This window comes from Chaetura pelagica, unplaced genomic scaffold (assembly GCF_000747805.2).
Source record: "Chaetura pelagica isolate M959 unplaced genomic scaffold, ChaPel_1.0 scaffold213, whole genome shotgun sequence".
Classification (NCBI taxonomy): Eukaryota; Metazoa; Chordata; class Aves; order Apodiformes; family Apodidae; genus Chaetura; species Chaetura pelagica.
Genome location: NW_009952597.1, coordinates 1,909,038 through 1,921,198, shown reverse-complemented (window position 1 = coordinate 1,921,198; position 12,161 = coordinate 1,909,038). Strand labels below are relative to the sequence as shown.

The following is a 12,161-nucleotide window of genomic DNA, read 5'->3' as shown; positions in this document are numbered from 1 at the left end:
CCCTCCCCCTCCCATACCACCCTGTACCCAGCCCCGAGCCCCTCCATCCCCCAGCACACTCATGGTGGGAATTTGCATTTCTCAGCCATCAGGCTGGTTTTGCTGTAGCCGAGACCCTAAGGCCGAGACAAAACCTTCCCTTTCCCCCTCCGTATTTTGCGGAACCAGAAAACTGGCCCTCAAACCCAAGGCCACACCTCTCTGAAGCACAGTGAGGGATGCTGTGTGGCCTCTTAGGTGTGTGGGGAGATGTTTCCCTTGCCACAGACAAGCAGCAGCACAGCATGAGCAGCCCTGCTGGCCATCCCACAGCCAGACTCTTCCTCCTCCCCACGTTTTCCTTACGTGGATCTGGAAGCCGTAGTTGCGCTGAACTGGGTACTCAGTAACATCATAGCAGGTGGATAAATCAATTTCTCCATCCAGGTCAGCTGCCTGGAGAGAGAAAAGGTAAAATCAGCCATAATGCTCTGCCACCCCAAAGCATGGTGGGCTCAGAGGGAGGCACACAGCAGGTCCTCGAGAAGCACAAAGCCCTGAAGAGCAATGTTCCAGGACCTCAGCATCTGGGAAGACAACCTTCCCGGGGTCAGCCTGGGAGCACCTGGGGCTCTTTTGGGTGCAGAGTGATGGGTGGAACGTCCATGAGGTGGACACTTACCTCCTCCGCCACTGAATCCCGGTAGTATCTCAGGCTCTGGTCAGTCAACACAAACCAGTGCTTCTTCCACTAGGAAATAACCAAGATGGGGCAGTTAAGTCCTGTTCCTTCCCTGCCAGTGAAGCCAGGCAGCTCATTATCCAGCAGAGATGTCCTGCAGGGAGGCAGCTGGCAGCTTCTCCCCTCCCAGCTCCGCACTCAGCTTCACCAAGACACCCTCCCAGGATGAAGGGGAGACCTCAACAGGCAGGGTCACAAGGGACACCATGATGGTTGGCAGTGCCAGGACCAGCAGAGCACCAGAACCTCAGTGGCACCAACCCTGCGTGCAACAGTGAAACACAGCAAGAGCCACAGGGACAGCAAGAGCCTTCCCATTAACTCCACTGCCAAGATGATGCTTTTAGTGGCTGCACCTAAAGCCTTGGAGGGAGGCTTTTTTTTAAAAAAAGTAAAAAAAAAGCCAAAAAAAAGCAGTAAAACATCCATGTTTTATCTGCAGTAACTAAAAATTGAGTTGGAACCTATTCCTGGCCTTTACACTATACAAAGACTCCTTCTGCATGCTTCCAGCCAGACACAAGTACCCAAGGCAGCTTTCTGATAACAAAGCACTTGCTCCAGCAGCTGATTCCCCCAGGCTGCCTGCAGCCCTGCCCTCAGCCCCAGGGTCCAGCACACCAGTGGTATCTGCAGTGGAGCCCAGGCCATGGCACTTGCAGCCACAGGTGAGTCACCCTCTTTTTCCCTCAACAGTCTGAACAGAGGGAAGGAATCCAAGGAAGGGCAGGTCTGCAAGAAGCCAGGGCACCTGTGCTGTCTGGGCTTCAGTGCCCACTTCTAAGGCTCTAATAAAACAGCAGATCCTGCATCCCTCCAGGAATGGAGAGGAGGAAAGTGCCAGCAGCTGCTTCCCAGCTCAGAGACATTTATTTAGTTCCTGGCCCTGCCCAGGAGCTCAGGAGATCTTATCTGAGCCTCCTCTCTGACGCCAAAGAGGTTGCTAGGTCACAAGGGAGATGAACCTAATAGAGAACAGGAACATGAAACCAGTGCTGCTGTCCAAGATGCACCAGCTCCCTAGAAACCTATGACATGATATCCAGCTGTGGGCCTTCAAAACCTCCCCAGGACAGAGCACCAGCTACTCCCACTCCAAGACAAAGGCTGTTTGCACAGGGCTCAGTCACATCCATGGCTGCCAGGCTCCACAGTTGCACAAATTCCCTGTCACTGCTCTGCCCAAATGCTTACATCTGGCTTCTCTCATCTGGAGCACGGCCCAAGACTGCTCAACTTGCAAGGACATCAGGGCTTTGTCAGTGTTGAGAGCAGCCCCATGCACAGTGTGCACAGCTGGGAGGTCAGAACGAGTGTTGTCTGCCAGCAACTGGGACCAAAGGGCAGAGCTTCCCCTGGACTCACCTGCCCATCCTCATACTGCTTTGTCAACCAGCCCTTCTTAAAATTCAGCAGGTCGGGCTGCAAGAAAGGAGAGAGGGGATGAGAGGGGAGGGAAGAAATGTCTGTGGCCAGAAGACAACAGCAGCAGCTTGATGAAACACAGCACAGCAATAAAAAGAAACCAGCAACAGTTAAACTGGATCATTATACTGTGTGGTGGATAAACGTTTGTTTTCAGGAGGAGCAGAGATTCACAGCATGGTTTACTCAGGCTGTTCTTTTCCTAGCACTTGTCTTGCAATTTCCTACTGTTGAACCAGCATTACAGAGGAAGCAGAAGCAAGGAATTAGCAAGAGTGTAGGCACTTTTGTCCTTCTATTATATATTAACAAAGGACAAACTATGTGCTATTGAGGCAAGACTGCAGGGTTCACAGTAAGACTGAGTTCCCAAGGCCTGGAAATACAGGGAATCTCAGCTCTGCACCACCCAAACATTACCTGCTCCTCCCTCCAAAGTGGGTGCACTGGGATGTTGAAGGTCTGAGAAAAGCAACCAAGACAGCGTGGGATAACTCCTGCCAGCCCTTCCTCCCAGCCCTGCCCACACAGGGGAGGATGTGGTGGAAATGCTTTCACTCCCTGGAGGCTGAGCTCCTCCAGCTGCTCCACGTGCTGCAGAGTGGAGGAGGACAGGACAGCACTGTGTGAAATGCAGCTGTAGCCTCTGGAATGGGATACAGCAAGGAGAGAAATGGAAAACTGGGGTCTGGAAGCCTATTCAATCAAACCAGTGCAGTGGGGTGGCACATCCCACACCCAAGTGCTCTCGCGGTGGCGAGAACCTAGCCCTGCTCCACAAAAACACAGGGAAAAGTAAATGCCACCTTGCCCTTCCTGAATTCCTAGAGGGTTAGAGGAGGGAGCAGACAGACTCCAGCCTGTGCAGCCCTGGCTGTGGGCAAGAAACCTGCCAAGCTCCACCAGGACCTGCTGACCAGGCAGTGATAAACCACAAACCAACTATGGAGAAAACTGCGTTTGCAAAGATAACATCCCCCCCTGAATCAGGCTATGAGAGCTGGGCATCCTGACCTCAGCCCTTAGTCACCCTCAGAGAGCAGCAATATCACCACCTGCCTGCTTCTCCTCTGCCAAAGTGCAGGTGGGATTGTGGTTCCAAGATCTGGATCCCTTTTAAGCTCTTTCTTGTAGAACAGAGAGCATCAAACTAAGGTTCTGCGTTTTGGATCAAAAACAACCAGCTCTCAACCATGTACTTTGCGGAGAAGGAAAATGGAAGTAGTGCAAGTGTCACAGTTGCTCATGGGCTTGCTGTTTATCAACTGAGAAGAAGCATAGAGCACAAATCTCATGCAAAAGCAGATCAATCCCTTCCTAGCAGCATCCATACTACTTTACAACACTTCTTATCCTTAGAGTTTAAGCAATGGTGTAGAAGCAGCCAGAGAGGAAAGATGCTGCTAAGCAGTATATGCAGGTTTCAGACTGGGCTGCAACAAGACACTGCAGAAACACCTGGAGCAGGAAGGCTCTTCCTACAGGTCCTGCTCTTCCACAGAAACCCCTTTGCTTTCCACTGAGAACCTGGGCAGGCAGGAGAGCAAGGGCTTTGCCCAATGCTGCTGAAGCACAAAAAGTTTGGGACCAGCTGAAGGGTGCAGGCATTAGAAACCAACAACAGCTGAAGCAGTTGGTGCTTGGCTGTGTGCAAGCCACAGCTCTGCTGTAATTCACTGAGCCTAAGAAGGGATGAACTTTCCTTCTGCTTTTATCCTGAGGGATAACCTATCTGATCTGACCCAGCGAACCTGACAGGCAGGGCAGAATCTTGCAATCACAGTCAGAAGCCAGCAGGAGTGCAGGTTTTTCTTATGTTCCTATTTTTATAGCAAGAGTGGCACAATCAAGGCATATATAATGCAAGGAAAAGGTTTTCTTCATGCTTACTGCATGATTTTCTTGCCTTCACTAGATGATGTGCACCACCACTTCAAGTGCACTTCTCATACCTTTTCATTACCACCAAGAATTTAAAAATCACTTTTGTGGCTGCACAAGTCTACATGAAAAGCTACTACTGAAATGCTAAGCTACTGCAATTTTCTGAGAAGTCCTTCAATAGAAGCTGTCCATCCACGAAAAATGCAGCTCATACTTACAATGGCTGTGTAATCTTTTTGACAGATTAGCAAGTGTATTTATTTTGTTCCTACAGAGGGTGGTAAGAGAGAGGAGAGCGTTTTGTGTTTGTTCTGTATTGTTTGCCTCCAGGTCTGGTGAGCATTTGAAATATGCAAAGGGAGGAAAGCTGAAGAGGGCAGGCTCAGCCTTCGTCCCCCTCACACCCACTTGCAACTGCATCAGCATCAAGGAAGCAGCATTAAAAACTAGGCCATGTGGTAGCTCTCCTTAATACACCAAGTGTGAAAAGTGAAGCCAAGTCACTAAAACCTGCTCCAAATCCAAGTGTATCCTGTGTCCTACGTGCTGGCTACAGGAAAAGTTTTCACCAGTCCTGTCCAGGAGGAGCCTGTCACACCCTGCCCCCAGGCAGAGGGCACAGCCCCAGTGGCTCACCGTCATGGAGGACTCTGTGGACCTTCTGTCCAGTGACTTTGCCCGGCGATGTGGGGACAGGGGAGACGCAGACACATCCAGGATGGAACCCACAGCTGCACCCTCGCAAGTGAAGTCCTGTGTAAACAGCATTAGCCCAGATCAGTGCAGGAACTAGGACACTGAGTCCCACTCTCTTGGCTCATGGCATAAAAATCCACGTATTTAAGGGGCATCTCAGGCTCAGAACAAGTGTCATTTCATTGGTAATACATTTTTTTTGTCCTCTCAGGCATTAACTTGTTCCCAATATATCTAAGCGTATCTGGGACTCTCAAGACTGCCTGTTTCTTTTGTTACTTGCCCCCAACCTGGTGTGCCCTGCCATGCCAGATCTGAAGTTTCTATCTATTTTGGAGGAAGGAGAAAAGACAGCTTCATTTTCCACTCTGATCTGCAGCCGGGCCAAGGGAGCAGAGCAACAAGCAGCACACCTGCACAGACTGAGCACACGGAAGCAGTTTGGCTCCTGTGTGGGCCTCCCTGTGACTCAGGGACAAACCCGACAGCTAAACCCTCTATCCCGAGCTGTGGGATCCCAGATGCCACCCTCCCAACCCCACCGTGAGACCTCAGCTGAGGAGCTTACCCGTTTCCGTGGGAAAACCCTCTTCTCACTCCTGCCCTGCCGGGTCTCACTGGAGAGGGCAGCACCGGCCGACACGTTCGTCTCCATGTGCTCTGCATTCTCAATATCTAATGCCTCAAATTTTTCTATGACCTGGGATCGCCTGGAAAACAGAGAGAAAAGGGAAACCAGAGCCAGTTTAAACACAAGAGCAGCAACTGCGCTGAGCTGTACAAACCCACAAATGTCAGGCTGCAGAATTGCTTGACCCAGTGTTGATGCACACCTGGCTTTTGGGCCCTGGTTCTCCATAAGCTCTGCTGGGCACAAACCTGGGGCAAAACGCCCCGATCTGGCAGGCACCTGCAGCCAAAGTGGGGGAAAACCTCACACTGCTCAACTCCACAAATAATAACTTAAATATCTAGAAAACCCTTGCAAAACCAGCAATAATGTTTTACTTGTAAATTTTACAGCCAACTGAGATGTGGGGATTATTGAGTAGCTTTGGCGTAAGCTTTGGCTTTACTTTCTAGCACTGCAGCTATTGATGGTCCCCTGACCACAGAGCAGAGACACATCAGACCAGGCCGGGTGCAGAGGTAACAGGCACCTACGGGTCACCCTGTGTGCTCTCTGCAACAGACACCTTGTAAATACTCAGCATCACGTGGGAAACATCCACAGGGTTGCACTGGGTGAGGAGCACCTGTAGGTGCCTCCGGACAACGGGTCTGGCTCACAAAGGCTGTGCCAGCTGAAGAGGAGATGAGAAGCACCCTGTGCAGATACAGCAGGACATCCTCTGCAAAAGCCCAGGGCTCTGCCCTCCTCTCAAAGAGGTCTGCAAATCCAGTATGGACAGCAGGGAGCATAACTTGGGCTCTCAGACACCACCTGGGTGGCCCATCTCACCATGGCACACATGGCACCGAGGACAAAGGAGAACTGTGAAGGCATGTGGATAAAGCAATAGCTAACCTCAGATCAAACCCAAATAGGATGCTCCTAAGAGCAAGCAAAAAACAGGTCTTTACAGGTGAATTAAAAGCACCATTTCAGCATGAAAAGCTGCTCCATGACCCACTGGAAAGGAAATACTGGAATTTTCAAAGGACCTACTGGTGTCTGAGTTTGAGTGCCCGGGGGTTCAAGCAAGTATCAACTTCAGGTCTTTAATCACAACCTGGGAATGTGAAGCAATAACCCACCATCAAACACATGCCAGCTGAGCTCCAAGCTGTGAGGTTTAATGTTTAATTTCAAACATCCCCAAAAAGCTCAAGCCAGGTGGGTTCCTGACCCAAAATTTGGACCCACACGTGCAACACCTGAACCCAGAGCTGCTTGTTCTGTGTGAACCTCTAATGTGCATGAAAATCACAATGGCAACCACATGAGGGGAAACAGGTTATCCAAAGAAGACACTTTTAACACTTCCCACAGAAAGGAACAGCAGGTTAAGAACTCAAAAAACATGAGATGTTCAGTTTTCAACCAACATTTGCACCAAATTCCATAAACGAGACGAACAGTCCGAGCACATCACCTCCCCTAGTGGGCTGAGGGCCTCCCACTGCTGCTCAGAGCCAGGCTGCCAGGACCAGGCTCTGAAGCCCATAACCAAAGAGGAAGGGACAAAATCTCTGGAGAAGACTTTGCTTTGGAAATTCAAATGATTCTGATGTTTTTACGGGAGATCTGTTCATCCTCTGCTGCTTCCCAGTTTGCAGACTGGGAGCAAGTAGATTCCAGGCTCGCTCAGAGCTCCCAATCCCCCTGGAATGTTCTGCTCACGAGATGTCCATTCACATAAGCCAGCCCATGGAGGATAAATCTACATCCTCTCTGTTCACCAACAGATGGGGAACTGGCTTGAACTCACAATTTTTCAACCTTTTTTACACTGGCCCAGCCTTCTCTGAGTCTCAGTTTAGGAGGGAGTAAGAGGTCCATGAATTAACATTGTCTGTGCCCTATTAGGTGAAGGCCTGAAGAAAAACAAAATCAGGAGAAAAAAAACAAACCAACCCAACCAAAAAAACAAACAAACGTAAAACAAAATCAAAAGCAGGTTGATTTCTCATGAAAGGGGCTGCACCACCAGGTTGTTCTACGGCTTGAGATTGAGATGAGATGGTAGCGAAGCAGGCGAAGTAAAGGCGGACACGTCACACAGCAACACAGCAGGAGAAGGTGGAGAGCAACAAGACCTGGAAGAAAACAAGGCTGGAAAATGAATGAACAGAAGAGGAAATTATATATATCTGCATCTACATATAAAACAAAAATCAAAATCATTCCAGTAATTTTTTCATTGAAAAAGGGAAGAGGAAAATCAATCACTGCGACCCAATCACAGCCCCAAGGGTTAATATCATCTGGATTACAGGAAAGAATCATTTTTTTTCCCATTAGCTCAACATTTCAGAGAGGTTACTGCTAAAGATCCTGGGGGGACTGGGAGGGAAAGGGCCCTCCTCTCCTTCCCACCATGCTGAGGAGAGAGCTGCTCCCTCCAAACAGCAACTCTGCCTTGGCAAAATCAGGTTGTGGACAGGTATGAAGGAGCATTTTAAAAGCTGCAGTGCCATTTAGTGCTTTCTCAACTATGAAGCTCATCCCAAGGAGTTCCTCGGCCATGCAGGCTGTTAATCTTTTCCAGGCTACTAAATCTGAGCTGCAGATCTCAGCTGTTAGATGGAGGGTGTGGATGGTGGGAAGGAAAGCTATAAAGACCAGCACAAGCTATCGTTAAAGTGATTTTCTTTGATTGGAAGAAAGGTCTTGTTTTTATTGGATTCATTATTTAGCAGCAAGAAAGACAGTGAGTGTCAGGAAAAGGAAGAATTTCCCAGAAAGGTCACAAAAAATGAAGAGGATAGTTTTATCAGAAGAAAAACCTCTTTACTTAGGAGAGCAGGCACTTCTCTCTACAGGTAGAAGCAGCATTCAGAGCAGAGCCTTACACCTCAAGAAGCTCCAGGGAAAGAATTTGAGAAACAAAACTCTTTGAAGCCATTGCAGGCAGCTCTGCTGCTTATCAAGGCTAGAAATACTCCTCAGCCCCCTGACCACAAGCCTACAGCAGATCCAGCAGGTGCCACCCAGGACTCCTGCCAGAGCGAGCAGAACGAGGGGTCAACCAGGAAAGCTGTGCTTACAGAGGCTGCTTCCCTGGAAGTGTGCAAGAAAAGCCAAGTTCACCAACCAGAAATCCCAATGCTCCCCAGGGAGCTGCTGGAGGTGGATAAGCCTGCAGCCAGAGGAAGGGGCTCAGACCTCTGCATCCCAGGGACTCCCCACCCAATGGTGGTCTCCTTCCCAAAGCTGATAACACCTTCCTGAGATGTGCCAGGATTTATCCCTGTAACTCTGCTGGGATATGGGGCCTAGCACCCAAGGCTGTCCCTACAGTCCTCTCCTGCTGTGATTCTGTGTGCAAAATAGGCTTCAAGATTTATCCATGGGGTTTCCAAAGAGCTGCTCCTGCTCTTTTGCCCTAGGGATGGGTCTGAGATGGGAGATCGGAGGCACAGCTCAACCTCTCTGGACACAGCCCTGTCCTGCCACGTGCCAGCAGAGGGAACCCGTACTCCTCCGCTCCACCACGCGTGCCAAAATCATGGAGATTATCTCCTGGCTTCTGATTCATGGTTCTGAGCAGCCGTGAGCTCAGATGCTTGCACGGGGCGTGGAGGCAGCATCAGGTATGAAGAGTCAACATAGAAAACTTCCTACACAGTCCTAGACTCATGTAATACCTCTTACTATAAGGACACAACACAAGAAGCCCAAAAAACAGCTTTATCTGGAGCTATGACTACAGGGATGTCACTCAGGATGCAGCACTGGGTACCTAAAAGAATTTTTCTCCATCCCTAGCTCTGACACTCACACTGATTTATGGTGGGTAAATGGCAAATGGGAGAAAGTGCTGAAAATACCAACAAAATCTGAGCAAGTTTGTTTGGCTGAACTGAGGGATGAAAGGCTGATCTGAACCATGCCCAGCCAGCACCTGTGGGGGGATGTAGACAGGCAGTTTCAGGCAAGTGTTCCCAGACATGTTAGTGGGTTACTGAGAAGGATTATTAGAAATGGTGTTAAACCCAGGGGAAAACGCTGACCACACAGCATGGAAGTGAGTTCTGGTATTTGCTCAACCTCAAAAAGCACAGCCTGAGCTCAGAGGAGAAAAATGAGAGGGAAATGTGGACTAGATAAACTCAAATTCAAAAAGCAGCCAAGCTGAGCTGAGCAGGGTGCTGGTGAATGTTAATTCTCTGGTGCCCTGCTGGACTGCCTCTCGTGCCCTGCCGAGTCCACCCAAGATCAGCCTCTCCACCCTCACCACCCCCAGGGGCCCATGGCCAGGTTACCAGAAGAGAAAGCAAACATGCCCATCCCTGAACGCTGCCCACCCAGCTGCCCCTGATCACGGCACACTGCTCCAGCACCATGGGCTGTGATCCTCAGCCAGACCCCCTGGCAGGTGGGGACCCTTCGCCCTGCTCCCAGCCATGACTCTCCTCCCAGAGCAGCACCAGGCTCAGTGCCATCAGAAGCAGCCCCTCCGTGCCTGGTGCAGCACCCACTCCCTTCCCTGCACCCATCCAGCTCTGATAAAGGTCCTGAGCTGACAAAGGGGAATTTCTGCCAACACTGATAAAGCACTGAAAACTTGTTAACAGCCCCAGGAGCCCAGCTGGGCTGGGAAAAACAGACTTCCCCTGGAAAAAGGCACCCATCAGCAGGCAAGGAGCAGGGCTGACATTAAAGGACAATCTCTGGCAGCAGCATCCTCTCCCAGGCCCTGTTAGCTGCCTGTAAATTTGATCCTGCCTATCCTCGCCTGGTATATCCCAGCTCAGTGTGGGATCCCAGTGCTGCATGATAACCCCAAGGCTGGAGCAAGGGACAGTTGGCACCAGAGGAACATGCTGTCTCTCACACGGGCTGGGTGCTGGCCAGGGTGCCTTGTGCAAGAAAACCCAGTGGGGACCCAATCACACCTATGCATGGCTCTAAATGCACCTGCTCAGCCTGCAAACCCACAGCAACCAGCCTCTTCCCAGCCTTGTCCCAAGCCAGGGGACCTGCGTGGCATCCTTCTGCTCCCGCCCAATTCCCAAGGCAGAGAAAGTCAAGCCCATGCTCTTCTCCTTTACCCCCAGTCTGGCACTCATTGTGCCAAGGCTGGGCTGGGTTTGGTGTCCTCCTGCCAACCAGTGGCACCAGTACAAAACTGCACCACCCTCCCCAGACCCACTCCCAGCTCCCAGTGTAAGGAAGCCAGGCTGGAAAACAGTCCTTTAGGGGCTGGGAGGAATCCGAGGAGAAGCATCTGCTGAAACCCTGCGAGAGAGAACATGCCCGGAGGAAAACCAGGGCAAGAAAATCAGACTGGCAGGCGGCCCTCTCGCCCGGGGCCTGTCTCCTGGTTTGCTCTGCTGCCCTTACAGCACAAATGTGTCTCTCCCAGGGCGAGTCAAGCCCGCCCTTCTCCTCGCCTAGAGAGGGGGCAGATGCCCTCCCCCGTTTTCACAGCCCGCTGTGCCCTGCCTGGGCGCTGCGCCCGCCTCTCCTCTCCCAGATTAATGCCCTGACATTTTGAAACCTCTCTCAGCTCATTAGGCAGTTGCGTAATGCTGTTTAGAGAGCTAACCTAATTAATGGTGCCAGCTGCCAGCGTGTGCCGCCATGGGGAGGGGATGGGGCAGGGATGGGGAGGGTGGGCTTCCTTGGAAATAAAGCCAGCAAACATCACCCATCCCAGCTGGCTGGCCCCAAAGCAGCCAGGTGGGGTGACACCTGCCTGCTGGCACTACTAAGGACATCTCGCTGCCTGCTGGGTGAGGTTGGGCATCCTTAAACCCAGGGGCACTGTAATATAAAGGGGTTTCACCCAGCAAACACAGCCTGCTCTGCCTGGGGCCGCAGCAGGGACCTGCTGCCACTGCAAGCATGCAAGGAGGAGATGAGCCACTCATCCCTTACCTTCTCTCATTGCCAAAGAGCCGGGCCACTTCTTCTCTCCCAGGGCTACGGGCCCGGGTTCTCCGCTCTAGCCGCTTCCTCTCCACCTGGAAGGCCTCACGATTACTGATCCTAATGGCCTTGGGAACGTCGGCCAGGGTGGTGTACTGCCGGCTGGCTTTAAAAGAAAGGGGACGCCCCGATTTTTCAGCTCCCCTTCCTACATCTCTGCTGCTGGAGTCCTTGTGCATGGGGCAACTGCTCTTCGAGTCCAAGGAGTTCAGAGAGAAGCTGTGAATCATTCGGTCGCCTGATCGGGTACCTGGGGAAGGAAAGGGCTGGGCATGCTCCTGTGAGGGCGATTTGGGATAACTGTACCTGTTGTTTGGGGTGCTGGGGCTGGGTGGGCTCGGTGGGGGTGGCAGCTGCTGCTCTTCCAGCTTTGAGTCTTGCTTGGTCTTCTCCAAGGAAAAGTACCCGCTCTCGACTCGCGTCTTCCGCCCACAGTCTATCCGGTCTCCGTTCATGGAGCTCTCGTCTAAGGGACAGAAAAGTCACTGCATTTCATTTCAAGTCCAAGCTGTGCTCTTAACAAATAACACCCTGATTCCACCCAGGAAGAGAGCAGGAAATAAGAGCAAAGAGGGTATGGGCTCCAGCCTGGTCCTGTGCCACCTCTTGCACCCTTTTCCACCCTGACCACCCATCGTGCACGTGGAGATGGTGGGACACTCTACACGAAGCTGGGGATGCAGTTCCAACCCTTGGGCCAGCCTTGCACCATCGACAGACCTAAACCATCAAACCAAGAAATGGCTGGCTGCAGTTACCACTGCATCCAATCCCATGCCTGTCCTTCCCCACCTGGCATCAACCACAGCTCTGCAGCCACAAGGCACTGGGCACCTC

At 51.4% G+C, this 12,161-nt stretch overlaps 1 protein-coding gene across 1 annotated transcript in view; it reads right to left on the bottom strand.

The window, feature by feature from the left end:
* MPRIP (myosin phosphatase Rho interacting protein) overlaps positions 1–12,161 on the bottom strand; it is a 72,039-nt gene that overhangs the window by 29,179 nt on the left and 30,699 nt on the right. Inside the window, 7 exon segments of the mRNA XM_009993706.1 lie at positions 346–435; positions 662–730; positions 2,087–2,143; positions 4,667–4,783; positions 5,295–5,436; positions 11,274–11,543; positions 11,631–11,790. Coding sequence (XP_009992008.1) covers positions 346–435; positions 662–730; positions 2,087–2,143; positions 4,667–4,783; positions 5,295–5,436; positions 11,274–11,543; positions 11,631–11,790 — 905 coding nt within the window.